The following is an 18,031-nucleotide window of genomic DNA, read 5'->3' as shown; positions in this document are numbered from 1 at the left end:
TCTTACTTTATGGTGAATTATATGTCAGAACGCCAACTAACACCTAGGTGAGTTTCTTGTCTTTTAAATCGAGTTTAACATGTTTTTGAATAATTTTTCAAGATGCCCATCCACATCCATTGTATGACCAAAACGGTGGTAGAGCAATTATCAACTTTCTCGAAAATGCTAGCTTTGTCAACGTTTTGATCTGAACCATTGTATATGATCATAAGTAACCTTAAAACAGGGCTATATGCATTTTCCCTTTACTACTCCTTTAACTCCCATTCCACCAACTCCTATGTACAGTAACGTTGTTAGAGTAATATGGAATTCTCATACAATGATGAGGCATCGCCAAGCAATATTTCCAGTGCGACACTTCACAGAATTCACAGTGATGATTTGTGGTCGTTTTTATATAACTAAATATGCACGTACTGTAACAAGCTGAAAAAATAAGAAGGGAGACTCTATGATATGTAATTGTAGGAGTCGATTACTTTTCCATTTCAGTCTAAAATGTCGCCACAAGCCCAGAAATTAGTCTTGTCACTGCGTTGCGATCACCCCTCCCGAGTACGGGCGTTAAAACCACCTTACACACCAGCTAGCCAGCTAACAAGCAGCTATCGCTAGCTAGCTAGAACTAGTTACCTAGATAATGACAGGTGTCCTAACGTTACTCTCGCACGTGCCGTTACTGCTGTGTTATCGTTAACGTTTTCAAGGATTCTATGTTTTTTTTTGTCATATGTAACGTTAACTGTACAAGAAACAAATAGCACACGGTACCATTTACAATGTTCCTCAATGTTATGTCATGACAGTGCCAAAAGTCTCTTTGAGATATGGAACAAGTACAAGCCTCTACTTCCAACCACCTACTATGAGGAACACATGTTGGACATTGCTGATTTTCTCTTTGGCATAAAGGTTTGAATGACACGTTATCTCTAGATCACTTTCTGAGCCCTGACTTAAAGTTAAAGACTCATTGGCTAATGTTACGTACCGTACACTTTATTTTTTGTTATTCTTAATGCATGTGACTATTATTGGAGTTGTCAGTATCCTCCCACACCATAACCTGTGAAGAGAGAGATCGTTCTGTATCAGTCTTTTGCTGTCAGCGAAAGGCTATACAAAACAGCGGCCTCTAGTGGCTGTTCTGCAGTGACTCTAATAACGGGATTGTGGTGTCTCTCCCCCGGGTAGATGTATAACCTGGCCCTGTGGCAGGGCTATGGACGCTACCTACAACAATTTAGCCCTGTCAGCATAGAGCAGGTCAGGGATGTGGACCACTTCAGGACCTGCTTCTTCCCAGAGGGCTTCCACACTGACCAGGCCAAGCTGACGGTGAGGGACTGAGAAAGAGTGTGTGTGTGTGTGTGAGAGAGAGAGGGAGAGACAAAGAGTGTGTTAGGGTTTAGTGGGGTTCTGAGCATGCAGGCGGAGAGGCAGGCAGCGCAGTTTCAGGGGTTTTAATTTCAAAAGTCAGAGAACACAGGGACTAGCTCTTACATGGACAATGGACTGACAAGGACAAAAGAAACCCAGGGCCATATATAACCTGGGAGAACAGTCAAGGAACGAGGTGCAGGTGAGCGGCAAAACAAGACTACGCACAGGTACAGACAATCACCGAGACACAGATGGTGGAGGGATACCAAACAAGACACCAGCACCGAGACAAAGATGGTGGAGGGATACCAAACAAGACACCAGCACCGAGACAAAGATGGTGGAGGGATACCAAACAAGACACCAGCACCGAGACACAGATGGTGGAGGGATACCAAACAAGACACCAGCACCGAGACACAGATGGTGGAGGGATACCAAACAAGACACCAGCACGAGGGCAGAGGGAACCAGGAGGACACGAGGGAGCAGGGACCGAGGCTGGGACTGGGACTGGAGCAGAACTAGAACTAGAACTAGAACTAGAACACACTGGAACATTTCAGTGACATGGTGTCAGAAGTGACAGGGAGTGCGAGACGGCCCGGGGGCCATCGTCCGAGGCTGAGGGTCCAGAGGGCAGGGGTGAGGGTCCAGAGGACAGGGGTGAGGGTCCAGAGGACAGGGGTGAGGGTCCAGGGGGTGAGGGTCCAGGGGGCAGGGGTGAGGGTCCAGAGGGCAGGGGTGAGGGTCCAGGGGGCAGGGGTGAGGGTCCAGGGGGCAGGGGTGAGGGTCCAGGGGTGAGGGTCCAGGGGGCAGGGGTGAGGGTCCAGAGGGCAGGGGTGAGGGTCCAGAGGGCAGGGGTGAGGGTCCAGAGGGCAGGGGTGAGGGTCCAGGGGGCAGGGGTGAGGGTCCAGGGGGCAGGGGTGAGGGTCCAGGGGGCAGGGGTGAGGGTCCAGGGGGCAGGGGTGAGGGTCCAGAGGGCAGGGGTGAGGGTCCAGGGGGCAGGGGTGAGGGTCCAGGGGGTGAGGGTCCAGGGGGCAGGGGTGAGGGTCCAGGGGGCAGGGGTGAGGGTCCAGAGGGCAGGGGTGAGGGTCCAGAGGACAGGGGTGAGGGTCCAGAGGGCAGTGGTGAGGGTCCAGGGGGCAGGGGTGAGGGTCCAGGGGGTGAGGGTCCAGGGGGCAGGGGTGAGGGTCCAGGGGGTGAGGGTCCAGGGGGCAGGGGTGAGGGGGCAGGGGTGAGGGTCCAGAGGGCAGGGGTGAGGGTCCAGGGGGCAGGGTCCAGGGGGTGAGGGTCCAGGGGGTGAGGGTCCAGGGGGCAGGGGTGAGGGTCCAGAGGGCAGTGGTGAGGGTCCAGGGGGCAGGGGTCAGGGGTGAGGGTCCAGAGGGCAGGGGTGAGGGTCCAGGGGGTGAGGGTCCAGGGGGCAGGGGTGAGGGTCCAGAGGGCAGGGTCCAGGGGGTGAGGGTCCAGGGGGCAGGGGTGAGGGTCCAGAGGGCAGGGTCCAGGGGGTGAGGGTCCAGGGGGCAGGGGTGAGGGTCCAGGGGGATTTTAAGGTGAACAGGTTTTAAGGTGAACAGCCTGCCCAGTACCTACCCTCTCTCTGCCCTATTGTGTGTCTCATTGTCTATTTCTCCACCCACTCCTCCTCTTTTGGTGTTTGTTGGTCTCTTTATCCCTGTGTGTGTGTTTGTGTCCTCTGTGTGTGTGTTTGTGTCCTCTGTGTGTGTGTGTGTGTCCTGCTAGTTCCGGGCGTTGCAGGGCTGCTGCCTGTGTGTGTTCCAGCAGGAGCAGCAGCGAGCGGGCCTGCCCTCCCAGCAGGGCGTCCAGAGACTGCTCTCCATCCTGGGCTTCGTCAGGGTCATGATGCAGGCCGTCCTGCCTCACGAGGGCCTCTGCTGGCTGCTGTACAACGGTAGGTCACCAGGGCACAGAGAGCAACGACGCCCAGGAGCTGGTTCAGCTTGCTCTGTGTTGCATAGCTTTCACTGTGTGTCTGCCCTTCCCATGCTTTGTTGCGCAATCTCTCTTTCTCTCTTCTTTCTCTCTCCTTCGCTCCATCTCTCTTTATCTGTCTCTCTCCCTCTCTCTCTCTCCGCCTCCCCTTTCTTTCTCTTTCTCTCTGTCCCTCCATTTCTCCCTCCCTCTTTTTCAGGGTCCTTGTATATCTACAACATCTGTCGCTACCTGATGTCTATGAGCAGGACTGCACAGGTCAGAAACAGCACATGCTCGACCAGAATCCTGATCCTGGCAAATATCCAGAATGTACGGTAGAGTACAGTAGAGTACAGTAGAGTGTGACCTCCCTCCCCAGGCCGTGGAGTACCTGCTGTGGGCGTGTGTGTGTCTGGAGACCTCCGTTCCCCTGGCGACCGGACGGTTCCTGGCCTGGAGGGCGACGCTCTACTGTGCTGTCTGCCAGTGTTACTACGACAACCAGGCCAGCGTACAAGCAGAGGTGACTGACTGACTGACTGACTGACTGACTGACTGACTGACTGGCTGGTTGACATGTAGGCTGGCTGGCTCTGTGCCAGGTGTGTGTGTGTCCATGGTAATGCTGTGCTCTGCAGGTGTGTGTGTGTCCACGGTAACGCTGTGCTCTGCAGGTGTGTGTGCAGGGCTGAAAATTAACACCTGCCACCGGCCAAATGCAGGTAAAATTTCCAATTGGCGACTAGATTTCAGAAGGCTATCTGAAATAAATATATACTTGGCCGGTAGATTTCATCTACAGTCCCCTTGGCAGGTGACTCACCGTGAGCCAAAAAAAAAATTTTCACCCCTGTGTGCAGGTGTGTGAGTGTCCATGGTAACGCTGTGCTGTGCAGGTGTGTGAGTGTCCATGGTAACGCTGTGCTGTGCAGGTGTGTGAGTGTCCATGGTAACGCAGTGCTGTGCAGGTGTGTGAGTGTCCATGGTAACGCAGTGCTGTGCAGGTGTGTGAGTGTCCATGGTAACGCAGTGCTGTGCAGGTGTGTGAGTGTCCATGGTAACGCTGTGCTGTGCAGGTGTGTGAGTGTCCATGGTAACGCTGTGCTGCAGGTGTGTGAGTGTCCATGGTAACGCTGTGCTGCAGGTGTTTGCCAGGCGCGCTCTGGGGAAGGTGAGTGAGCTGGTCGGCCTGCAGGAGCGGAGCGGCCTGCCGGTCTCCTCTGAGACCCAGAGGGCCTTCAAACAAGCCACCATCCAGGTCAGGACCACAACCACCGTCTGGGGAATAACATGGTTACTGCACTGCAAAAACATGAGCAACCTTATCAAGTGGAAATTTCTGATGGAGAGAGGTTTGTGTGTGTGTGTGTGTGTGTGTGTGTGTGTGTGTGTGTGTGTGTGTGTGTGTGTGTGTGTGTGTGTGTGTGAGCAGCTGGCTGTCATGGTGTTGAAGCGCTCGGTGTACGAGCCCAGGAGGAAACCCAGAGGCCTGTTCAGGCCCAAACAGAAGAGCAACCTGAAGGACATCCAGAGTGTGAGACCCCCATCCCCCCTATCCATCCATCTCTCCATCCATCCATCTCTCCACTCCCATCCCCCCTATCCATCCATCTCTCCATCCATCCATCTCTCCACCCCCCCCCCTATCCATCCATCCCCCTATCCATCCATCTCTCCACCCCCATCCCCCCTATCCATCCATCTCTCCATCCATCCATCTCCCCACCCCCATCCCCCCTATCCATCCATCTCTCCATCCATCCATCTCCCCACCCCCATCCCCCTATCCATCCATCTCTCCATCCATCCATCTCCCCACCCCCATCCCCCCTATCCATCCATCTCTCCACCCCCATCCCCCCTATCCATCCATCCCCCTATCCATCCATCTCTCCATCCATCCATCTCTCCACCCCCATCCCCCCTATCCATCCATCTCTCCATCCATCCATCTCCCCACCCCCATCCCCCCTATCCATCCATCTCTCCACCCCCATCCCCCCTATCCATCCATCTCTCCATCCATCCATCTCTCCATCCATCCATCTCCCCACCCCCATCCCCCCTATCCATCCATCCCCCTATCCATCCATCTCTCCATCCATCCATCTCTCCATCCATCCATCCATCCCCCTATCCATCCATCTCCCCACCCCCATCCCCCCTATCCATCCATCTCTCCACCCCCATCCCCCCTATCCATCCATCCATCTCTCCACCCCCATCCCCCCTATCCATCCATCCATCTCTCCAACCCTCCATCCATCCATCCATCTCTCCACCCCTCCATCCATCCATCCATCTCTCCACCCCCCCCTATCCATCCATCTCTCCATCCATCCATCTCTCCACCCCCCCCCCATATCCATCCATCACTCCACCCCCCCATCCATCTCTCCATCCATCCATCTCTCCACCCCATCCCTCCATCCATCCATCTCTCCACCCCATCCCCTATCCATCCATCTCTCCACCCCCCCTATCCATCCATCTCTCCACCCCCCCATCCATCCATCTCTCCACCCCTCCATCCATCCATCTCTCCATTCCCCCCCTATCCATCCATCCCCCTATCCATCAATCTCTCCACCCCCCCCCTATCCATCCATCTCTCCATCCATCCATCTCTCCATCCATCCATCTCTCCATCCATCCATCTCTCCACCCCCCCTATCCATCCATCTCTCCACCCCCCCTATCCATCCATCTCTCCACCCCCCCTATCCATCCATCTCTCCACCCCCCCATCCATCCATCTCTCCACCCCTCCATCCATCCATCTCTCCACCCCCCCTATCCATCCATCTCTCCATCCCTCCATCCATCCATCTCTCCACCCCCCCTATCCATCCATCTCTCCATCCCTCCATCCATCCATCTCTCCACCCCCCCATCCATCCATCTCTCCACCCCCACCCCCCCCCCCATCCACTAGGGCTGTCTTCGACTCAGGATTTTATGATTCGACTCAGACTTGGTGTTCAAAGCGACGCGTCGAATCGTCGATGTGTTTTTTCTCTTTCTCCTGGCTATCAGAAAATCACTTGACATCAAGTTTCCGTGATTATTTTGGTTAGGCCTATATTGGTAGCCTATAGAAACATTCAATTGTTGCCAAGGCACATTTCTGAGTAGGTTAGGGTATTTGAAATCAACGAGAATGACAGTTACATAATTACAGCATTTTAAATAGCTAGAATAGCCTGGCTATCGGTTTGTGGAATAAGATGGAGGGATGCTTCATTTTGTTCAATCTTTTTCTGAACGAACTTTCGTCCATTTAGGTTATGCTTGAATAGCCTTTATTGGGCTATTTTACCTTGATTGGTGTTTATTATTTTCCGTTGAACAAAAAAGTAGAATAAAGTTTCAAAATAAATTATTAGCCTTGCTCATATTTCCGCTCCTCTAAAATCCTCTCCGCTGCCTCCGAATGTGTTTGATAGCTTGTTTCAAGTGCAGCCCATCCCTCTTTCTTGCATTGTCCATAGTTTGGACCACTAATAATCGAGATAATTAATAGACAGGTTATCAATATCTTAAACATTTTGTCTTCATATCCATTTTGTGACATCGGGAGATTCGTTCCCCCCCATATGTCTAGGCTGAGGGGAGACCGCCCGAGTCGGGAGAGCTGTGAAACTTTCAACTCAAAATTGCAGGCTGCACAATAAAATACACCTGTTTTCTTGTTAAACATGAATCATCTAGCATTGTCCATCTACTTCGGATGCCCCATGTTTTTATACAGTTTCACATATCCTACATTAGGGTTGGGCAATTTGACGATAGTCTCCTCAACTGCGCATTTGAATGCTTGCGCGAATCGGCTCATAGTTGGGCAGCAGTCAACAAGGAAATGTTTTGGCTGTCACTAAAGCATTTACATAGACGTTAGAGCTCAAGCTGTCTATGGGAGACCCTATTTTTACCATTGGATATACAAGAAGATTGATTTAGGAAAGCAGTGTGATATTCCATTTGGGAAATGCACGTGATTGCCGGCGCATAGTAGGCTAGGCTAGGCTACACGCTTAGCGGAGGGGAGAGGGGCTCCCTGCCTTCTTCCCTCTGCTATATCAGTCTTAACTCTTCTTTTACAGCCCAACAAATAGCTACGGTAATAGCCTAGGTCTAAAACGAATGATTGGCCTGTCCTTGATCTTAGTCCACCTCCTAGTCCTTGACAGTGGAGCAGAAATCGACTTAAAGAATCTCTGTCGACTTAAGGGTCTCCGACTGATGCTTCGACGCGTCGACTTTCAGGGGGCAGCCCTACCATCCACCCATCTCTACATCCCCCCCCCCCCCCCATCCATCCATCTCTCCATCCCCCATCCCCCTATCCATCCATCTCTCCATCCCTCCATCCATCCATCTCTCCATCCCTCCATCCATCCCTCCATCTCTTTATCCCTCTCTCTCCATCTGTCCTCCTCATCCCTCTCTCTCTCTGTCCCTCCCCCTGTGTAGGTGCCGTGGCCCCGGACCCCCAGCGAGCGGGTCCTGATGGAGCTGTTTGAGGGGAACGCGTCTCAGTTCCTGGCCGTGCTGGAGGCGCTGAGGGACACCTCCCGCCGGCCGCTGCAGACCGGCTTGCCCGACGAGCCCGAGGTCCAGGAGGTGGCGCTGGAGCTCATGTCTGCTGGAGTCAGCATCCTGTCTGGTCTGTACAGGACACACACACGCGCACACACACACACGCACACACACACGCACACACACACACACACACACACACACACACACACACACACACACACACACACACACACACACACACACACATATATATAATATGCACACAGGCAGTTATTGATTGATTGATTGATTGATTGATTGATTGATTGATTGATTGATTGATTGATTGATTGATTGATTGATTGATTGATTGATTGAGTGATTGATGATGTGTGTGTGTGTGTGTGTGTGTGTGTGTGTGTGTGTGTGTGTGTGTGTAGGGATCGGAGGCTCCACTATGAGAGTGAGTGATAGCAGCCTGCCCACCTGTCTGAACGGAGTGAGCTCCTCCTCCTCCTCCACCTTGCTGGAGATGGCAGTAGCAGGTCAGTCACACACACCTGAACACCACCTCAACACACAAACACACCTCTATCTCAACACACAAACACACCTCTACCTCAACACACAAACACACCTCTACAGTATATCAACACACAAACACACTTCTACCTCAACACACAAACACACCTCTATATCAACACACAAACACACCTCTACCTCAACACACAAACACACCTCTACCTCAACACACAAACACACCTCTACCTCAACACACAAACACACCTCTATCTCAACACACAAACACACCTCTACCTCAACACACAAACACACCTCTACCTCAACACACAAACACACCTCTACCTCAACACACAAACACACCTCTACCTCAACACACAAACACACCTCTACCTCAACACACAAACACACCTCTATCTCAACACACAAACACACCTCTACCTCAACACACAAACACACCTCTACCTCAACACACAAACACACCTCTATCTCAACACACAAACACACCTCTATCTCAACACACAAACACACCTCTACTTCAACACACAAACACACCTCTATCTCAACACACAAACACACCTCTATCTCAACACACAAACACACCTCTACCTCAACACACAAACACACCTCTATCTCAACACACAAACACACCTCTACCTCAACACACAAACACACCTATACCTCAACACACAAACACACCTCCATCTCAACACACAAACACACCTCTACCTCAACACACAAACACACCTCTACCTCAACACACAAACACACCTCTATCTCAACACACAAACACACCTCTATCTCAACACACAAACACACCTCTACCTCAACACACAAACACACTTGGCCCCGACCTCAACACACCTGGGCTGCGTTTCCCAGATGTACCTTGGTGATCTACAACGCTTCTTAAAGCAATACATCGCGTTATTTGGACCTTTACAAACATTTCGAATTTGAAATTTCGAAATTGACATTTATTACTAGGGATGCACCGATTGCAAAATTCTGGGCCGATGCCGTGTTTAAAATAACAATCCAGCCGATGGCCGATGCCGATGGCCGATGTTTATTTTATTTTATTTTAATTCCCCCTTTTGTGCCAGGGAAACAAAGAAATTAAGTGTTTGGTTCCAAAACGGCAATTTTTATTTCACTTTAATTTGAAAGCAAACTACACGTGCCTTTGCGGCGTTACGTCACAGATCTTCTCCGAATCTGAAGCTGGGTAGGCTATGTTTTGCCAAAAAAAAAGCTGTAATTGTTGCGACATAACATCGGCCACTACCATCGGTGAATGTCATTTTATATGCCTATGGGCCGGTGGCAGTCAACAAGGCCAACATCCGCCGATGCCGATGTTCAGCCGATGCATCGGTGCATCCCTATTTATTACCTTTTAAAACTCGCCCCCGGGTCGTAGCATTCAGTCGAAGTGCGCATGCGCAATGTTGTGCTTAAACAACACAGTAGTAGCTAACTATTCCGGCGTCTATGGATATCATGTGTTTTTTAGCTCAATGATATCATGACGGAGGTGAGAAAACCGAAGTGAAACATCACGGAGGAAGCCAGAAAAAGAAAAAGACAATCTGATAATGTTACGACAGTACGACAGTGCACTTACTCACAGAGCCTGTGGGGGCGCAGTTCAGAGAAAACCGGAGAAAACGCTATGTATTGCTTTAAGGTATATGTTGGCGAAGGGGCTGTTTTTCCTATGAGTGTTTCCCAGACTATCCCTTAGTGGGCGTCTGAAGATACATCGTAAGGTACGTCGTTAGTGGAGCTGTCCCTTGTTGATGACGTTTGCAAGCGTTCTCATAATCATTTTGATTTTACCCCCAATCTAATATTAACAAAAAGGAAGCTATGCCTACTAAAGCTCATCTGCTCATCTATTTGAGTCAAGGCGAGACCTCGAGATAGTTCCAATTCATACATTATAGTCTACAAAATATAAAATAAAGGGCATTTATTGGGACATATAAGCCTAGTCTGGGACTTCTTGAAAGCCCAGGGGAAAAAATTATAATGATGATGGCTAATGATGATGATGATGATGATGATGATGATAGCTAAATGAGTGAATGATGTTGTTCAGCCGGTGTTCTGAAAAGTTGTCATATAGCCTACCTTCTCAGGATGACCTACCACCCATTATGTTATGTTCAATTCACGGGTAGCGCGTCCTGTCAGGTAGGAAATGCTGATAGGCATTTCGAAATTTCCTACATGACACAATAAGCTACTCATGATGAATTAAACACTATTGTTTTAATGCAGCCATAATGTATAGGCCTACACGAAGCACGAGTTGGCTGTGACACACTAAATAGAAGGGGCCCTTGATTAATTACCTGTGTCTACCCTACTATGGGTCTAAAAGGCCTCATTGGATTGATCAATTCACCTAATCTCTGTTGGTATCCTATATAGTGGTGGGGTAGCCTACAGACAGCCAGAAAAGCCATATGTCATCAAATCCTTTACATAAGAAAATGTTGCTCCTTTACATAAGACAGTGTTACATTTTAAAAGACAACATTCCCTTGATGTGTTACATAAACATTGTTTTCATCGTTAATTGACATAATGTTTATTGTACACTAAGGATGTAATTCGCGCAGGTAGGGTAGATAGATGTGGGCTATATTGCAACTCTCCTTTTTAAAGTATAATTTTGCTCTAATCGGGCTAAAACTATAACGGGTTGAACGGAGCGCATCGCTAAGGGACAGCTTGCGATGGCTTCAGACCGCCCTTAAGAAAGTATCCCTTGGGTAATGTATACCTTGGCTAAGGAGGCTCTGGGAACAGCGCGTTGGCTCCAGGGAGAGCTTAAGATGCATCTTCAGAATGTACATGGTAAGGTGGATTTATGATGTACCCTGGGAAGAGCTGTTTCCCAGAGCCTCCTGAGTCAAGGTACACCTCAGCCTGAGAAGCCTCTGGGAAACGATGCGCTACCTAGAGGGAGAGTTTACGGCGTATCTTACGATGCACGTAGCGCTACCATGGCTCTGGGAAACACGGCCCTGGCCTCTACCTCAACACACCTGAACACCACCTCAACACACAAACACACCTGGCCTCTACCTAAACACACCTGGCCTCCAAACACACCTGGCCTCTACCTAAACACACCTGCCTCTACCTCAACACACCTGGCTCTACCTAAACACACCTGACCTCTACCTAAACACACCTGACCTCTACCTAAACACACCTGACCTCTACCTAAACACACCTGACCTCTACCTAAACACACCTGCCTCTACCTCAACACACCTGCCTCCACCTAAACACACCTGACCTCTACCTAAACACACCTGACCTCTACCTAAACACACCTGCCTCTACCTAAACACACCTGACCTCTACCTAAACACACCTGACCTCTACCTTAACACACCTGACCTCTACCTAAACACACCTGACCTCTACCTAAACACACCTGACCTCTACCTAAACACACCTGACCTCTACCTAAACACACCTGCCTCTACCTAAACACACCTGACCTCTACCTAAACACACCTGACCTCTACCTAAACACACCTGCCTCTACCTCAACACACCTGCCTCTACCTCAACACACCTGGCTCTACCTAAACACACCTGACCTCTACCTAAACACACCTGACCTCTACCTAAACACACCTGACCTCTACCTAAACACACCTGACCTCTACCTAAACACACCTGACCTCTACCTAAACACACCTGACCTCTACCTAAACACACCTGACCTCTACCTAAACACACCTGACCTCTACCTAAACACACCTGCCTCTACCTCAACACACCTGCCTCCACCTAAACACACCTGACCTCTACCTAAACACACCTGACCTCTACCTAAACACACCTGCCTCTACCTAAACACACCTGACCTCTACCTAAACACACCTGACCTCTACCTTAACACACCTGACCTCTACCTTAACACACCTGACCTCTACCTAAACACACCTGCCTCTACCTCTGTTCTCAATAGTAATATTCTTCTGTGAAAAGCTGTACAAACATAGTTCAAGTATTATAACCAACAGTGTGTGCACGTACGTGTGTGGTTGTGTGTGCGTGTGTGTGTGGTTGTGTGTGCGTGCGTGTGTGGTTGTGTGTGCGTGCGTGTGTGGTTGTGTGTGTGTGTGTGTGTGTTTCCAGGGGAGAACAGGGTGTCTGTATCGGCTGCTGTTGGGTTTGTGAAGCTGCTGTTTCACTACGAGCAGTGGGACGTGTTCGGTATCCTGTCAGATGCGCTGATTACCGTGCTGTCTGTAAGATCCACACACACACACACACACACACACACAAATGCATGTACGTGCACACACACACACATGCACACACACACACACAACCACTCACGTACACACACACACACTGTCAGACCGCAACTCCCAAAAAATGTATGCTTGCATGTGTCTCTGTGTGTGTGTGTGTGTGTGTGTGTGTGTGTGTGTGTGTGTATGCGTGTGCGTATGCATGTGTGCGTGTGTGTTTGTGTGTGTGTGTGTGTGTGTAGACCATGGAGGGAGAGTCTTTCAGGAGAGCAGAGCGGGAGCTGACCCTCCTGGAGGCTCTGGAACGCCTGATGTCCACTCAGAAGATACGCCTCTTCAACACCAAGGAGGAGCCAGGGGCAGGTAACACACACACACACACACACACACACACACAGACACACACACACACACACACACACACACTCAGACACACTCAGAAGATACGCCTCCTCCTCAAAACCAAGGAGGAGCCAGGGGCAGGTAACACACACACACACACACACACACACACACACACACACACACACACACAGACACAGACACACTCAGACACACTCAGAAGATACGCCTCCTCCTCAAAACCAAGGAGGAGCCAGGGGCAGGTAACACACACACACACACACACACACACACACACACACACACTCAGAAGATACGCCTCCTCAACACACACACACACACACACAGTCACAGAACCATACATACACGCACACACACAAATATATACACATACATACACACACACATAACCACACACACACAACCACACACATACACACATCTTCAAACGGTCATCACTCACTCACCAACAAATGCACACACACACACACGCACGTATTTAGTCTCTGCCAGTTCTAGGCACTGATCTGTGATCAGCTGAACCTCCGCAGGTCCGAACCCCCTCAGCTATCAGCTGAACTCTTTCACACTCATCCAAGGTCCAAGATTGACGGAGAGCAGAGATGGTGTGAGGATGCTTCTGTTCCTTACAGTATACCTGTTTGTTTACTTGTTTGTTTGTTTGTTTATTTGTGTACAGATAAAGACAAGCAGCTGGGCACGTCCATGAGTGATGAGCTGATAGGCCTGGTCTGGTCATTACACACATGTGTCTGTGGCTCTGCACAGGTCAGGGGCTCCACCGTTGTGTGTGTGTGTGTGTGCGTGTGCGTGTGTATGTGTGTTTGTGTGTGTGTGTGTGTGTGTGTGTAACCTCTCCCCCCTTGCTGTGCAGGAGGTCCAGCCGGACAGGGACCTGGTTTTGGACACGGTGCTGTTCCTGTGGTCCCGGTGTAAAGCTGTGTTCCTCAGGGCTCAGCTCCGACCCCGCGACCCCGGGGGCTTCCTGGCCAGGATGGAGCACTGGGAGAAGGTAGGGGGCCTCCTGGACACTCCGCTGACCGAGGTGCATCTACAATGTGTTTAACGTGTGTTTGTTTGTGTCTGTGTGTGTCTGCCCCTGTGTGTGTGTGTGTGTGTGTGTCCTCAGTGGGTGTGGGTGCTGTCCATGCTGAGTGAGGTGACCCATGCCTGTGACCTGTCAGACACTGACCCCATGGTGCTGGCTGAGATGACCATCAGACTGGCCATGGTTCTGGAGGCCACCGCAGACTCTGCTGTAGCACAGACTCACAACACAGGTACTGTAGCACAGACTCACAACACAGGTACTGTAGCACAGACTCACAACACAGGTACTGCAGCACAGACACCCAACACAGGTACTGCAGCACAGACACCCAACACAGGTACTGAAGCACAGACTCACAACACAGGTACTGAAGCACAGACTCACAACACAGGTACTGCAGCACAGACACCCAACACAGGTACTGCAGCACAGACACCCAACACAGGCACTGCAGCACAGACACCCAACACAGGCACTGCAGCACAGACACCCAGCACAGGCACTGCAGCACAGACACCCAGCACAGGCACTGCAGCACAGACACCCAACACAGGTACTGCAGCACAGACACCCAGCACAGGCACTGCAGCACAGACACCCAACACAGGCACTGCAGCACAGACACCCAGCACAGGTACTGGAGCACAGACACACCCAGACACCCAGTACTGTAGTACCTTCCCCTGGCTAAATAAAGTTTTGAATTGAATTGAATACTCATAATGTGTCTATATTAGACAGTGTATTGAGAGCTATGGACTTTTTGTGGCAGTGAGGAGTTCATTTACTGCAGGTAAATACACATGTCTCTGTGTTATGGAAGCTCATGTGGTTGAGGTAGCTGGTCTCTGAGTGGTTGAGGTAGCTGGTCTCTGAATGGTTGAGGTAGCTGGTCTCTGAGTGGTTGAGGTAGCTGGTCTCTGAGTGGTTGAGGTAGCTGGTCTCTCAGTGGTTGAGGTAGCTGGTCTCTGAGTGGTTGAGGTAGCTGGTCTCTGAATGGTTGAGGTAGCTGGTCTCTGAGTGGTTGAGGTAGCTGGTCTCTCAGTGGTTGAGGTAGCTGGTCTTTCAGTGGTTGAGGTAGCTGGTCTCTGAGTGGTTGAGGTAGCTGGTCTCTGAGTGGTTGAGGTAGCTGGTCTCTCAGTGGTTGAGGTAGCTGGTCTCAGTGGTTGAGGTAGCTGGTCTCTGATTGGTTGAGGTTGAGGTAACTGGTCTCTGATTGGTTGAGGTAGGTGGTCTCTGATTGGTTGAGGTAGCTGGTCTCTGATTGGTTGAGGTAGCTGGTCTCTGAGTGGTCGTCTTCTCTGTGTGCTCTCCTGCAGCCTCCAGTGAAGACGGCAGTCAGGAGTCCACACCCGCAGATGAGCAGACCACCGCTATCTTCACAGTAAGTAATTTATAGTCTCTTGTGGTTTTGTGTGTGTGTGTGTGTGTGTGTGCATGCGCGTGTGTGCGCCCAGCATGCATGATTATATGTGCATTCCTGTGTGTTAGTTTGTGTTTGTGTGTGCCCCTGCGTGCGTGTGTGTTAGTAACCTGCTAGCTCCATGGCTGGTACTGTGCGTGTGTTAGTAACCTGTTGGCTACATGGCTGGTACTGTGCGTGTGTGTGTGTGTTAGTAACCTGCTAGCTCCATGGCTGGTACTGTGCGTGTGTGTGTGTGTGTGTGTGTTAGTAACCTGCTAGCTCCATGGCTGGTACTGTGCGTGTGTGTGTGTGTGTGTGTGTGTGTGTGTTAGTAACCTGCTGGCTCCATGGCTGGTACTGTGTGTGTGTGTGTGTGTGTGTGTGTGTGTGTGTTAGTAACCTGCTAGCTCCATGGCTGGTACTGTGCGTGTGTGTGTGTGTGTGTGTGTGTGTGTGTGTGTGTGTTAGTAACCTGCTGGCTCCATGGCTGGTACTGTGTGTGTGTGTGTGTGTGTGTGTGTGTGTGTGTTAGTAACCTGCTAGCTCCATGGCTGGTACTGTGTGTGTGTGTGTGTGTGTGTGTGAGTGTGTGTTAGTAACCTGCTGGCTCCATGGCTGGTACTGTGCGTGTGTGTGTGTGTGTGTGTGTTAGTAACCTGCTGGCTCCATGGCTGGTACTGTGCGTGTGTGTGTGTGTTAGTAACCTGCTGGCTCCATGGCTGGTACTGTGCGTGTGTGTGCAGCGGTCGCGTGCGGAGCAGCTGCAGGCGGCGCTGGACGCGGTGGAGCGGGGTCTGGAGGGCGTGGTCCGCGGCTGGACCAGGCTACTGCCCCTGGACGGCTCAGCCATCGGCGACGCCCTCTTCATACAGGTAGATATGGAACAGACCCAGCTTCACCTCAATGCTGGCCTCACTGAGTGGTTGATTGGTTAATTGGTTAATTGGTTGAGACACTGCTGTGTAGAGTCTCAGCTATTCACTTTAATCACGCAGCTGCCATATTCATGGACGGCGCCAGGATTTTTTCTCTCCAGGGGCTAAGGAGGGCCTTGACTTGAAAGTTTGCTAGTTTACCCTCATGACTGAGAGACATTTACCTCATCCAAATGCAATCGTCCTCAAACTCACAGCAGGAGAAAGGGTCACATTAACGCTCCACAAGTGAAAGTGAAGTGAAGTTGGTGGTGATTGGCCAATATTCAAACACTGTCAAAACGAGCTACCCTCGGCCCTCGCATGTTGTGTTCAAAATAAGTTTCAAATGTACTTTTCTCCACCCGCTCGTATACCGACACGTCCCCCCCCCCTCCTCCCGGTTCCTACGCCTATAGATGCAAACAATTAAATCAAAGCATTTGCTCAAACGTGTGATATTTATATGATCTAGACCTATAATACATACAGCGAAAACATCCGAGCGGGGTTTCAGCTGACTGATTACCAATATTCAACATGCCAACAAGAACATGTAGCCTAACTTTCAAATGAGATTTTTCTCAATAAAATCATATGGCACAGAGAACAGAACACGTTCGATATAATAGGCTATAGGCCTATAGTAATGCCGCTTTCCAGATAGGATTTTGAGCCCGTAAGTTACGACTTCAAGTCACGACTCACAACTTCATAGCGTTCCAGGCAAACTGTCTGAGTGCGTGGAATTCTGGATAAATGTAAACAAGCCAATATGGCAAAAGCTTGAGATTTGGCACACTGTCAGAGCTGGCAAGCTAAACATTGTATGCCTAATTTCACTATGCTAAGAAATCGTACGTTACGTAATGTTATTGATTGACATCATCGACTTTTTGGCGTTTGCATGGCCAAGTTCAGGTTTACCTTAACGTTAGCTAGCGCTTGATAGCGCTAGCTATATCTTGTCATCAACATATTTGAGCATCATTACATACACATAGCAGATTGTAGTGCATAATTGTTTGTATTATTTTGACTACAACGTACAAATTTACTTCACGTTGCCCTAAAGTTATCTTTGTCGCCGGACCCATGTGGCATGCCATCTTGTTTAGAGGGCTGTGTGATGTCAGAGAGCGCAACTGGGAGTACATCAGCTGAATCCCAAATCGCGCACTTAGGCGAAAGTGCAGAGCACTCGCGGCCTTGTAGCCTTACATGCGCGTTCCCGCTAAGTCCACAAGGGCTCAGGGTAGTCCTAAAACGGAATTGCTACTGTAGGTCCACAAGTGCGCCACTGCCACCATTTTGCACACTTTAACCGCACTTACAGAAAGTCCGCAATTTCACAGACTTAAAGGACAATGCTCGTTTTTGACAACCTGGACCTTATTTACCACATATTATAAGACGTTTGACTCACCGAGATCACTTTGGTGTAGTTCGGAGGCATGTAGAAGAAATTTAAAATCCAGCGCGAGCCAGTATATCCATGTAATGGCGGTGATCGGGGCAACGAGAATGCAGCTTCTAAAAATCTATTTTCTGCCGCGAAACGGTTGTTTTCATCAATCTGTCTTGATGAATCGCTAGTTGTGCTTACATAGAGAGCATTGGCCTGTTGTGGTATTTCACATGCCTC

General features: G+C 50.2%; 1 protein-coding gene across 1 annotated transcript in view; it reads left to right on the top strand.

Moving 5' to 3' along the window:
* Positions 1-1,200: 1,200 nt before the first annotated feature.
* Positions 1,201-18,031, top strand: part of cfap54 (cilia and flagella associated 54) — a gene marked incomplete at both ends in the record, with an annotated part of 92,298 nt that continues 75,467 nt past the window's right edge. The window contains 14 exons of the mRNA XM_084448042.1: positions 1,201-1,344; positions 3,133-3,301; positions 3,542-3,600; positions 3,704-3,847; positions 4,469-4,582; positions 4,757-4,858; positions 7,798-7,990; positions 12,535-12,647; positions 12,896-13,016; positions 13,696-13,745; positions 13,891-14,028; positions 14,146-14,296; positions 15,387-15,451; positions 16,216-16,344. Of these exons, the coding sequence (XP_084304168.1) occupies positions 1,201-1,344; positions 3,133-3,301; positions 3,542-3,600; positions 3,704-3,847; positions 4,469-4,582; positions 4,757-4,858; positions 7,798-7,990; positions 12,535-12,647; positions 12,896-13,016; positions 13,696-13,745; positions 13,891-14,028; positions 14,146-14,296; positions 15,387-15,451; positions 16,216-16,344 (1,692 nt within the window). The remainder of the gene's footprint in view (positions 1,345-3,132; positions 3,302-3,541; positions 3,601-3,703; positions 3,848-4,468; positions 4,583-4,756; positions 4,859-7,797; positions 7,991-12,534; positions 12,648-12,895; positions 13,017-13,695; positions 13,746-13,890; positions 14,029-14,145; positions 14,297-15,386; positions 15,452-16,215; positions 16,345-18,031) is intronic.

The sequence above is a fragment of the Borostomias antarcticus genome (assembly GCF_949987555.1).
Source record: "Borostomias antarcticus genome assembly, chromosome: 13".
Taxonomy (NCBI): Eukaryota; Metazoa; Chordata; class Actinopteri; order Stomiiformes; family Stomiidae; genus Borostomias; species Borostomias antarcticus.
Note: the sequence above shows the minus strand (reverse complement) of the source record. Positions and strands in the feature narration are given on the sequence as shown.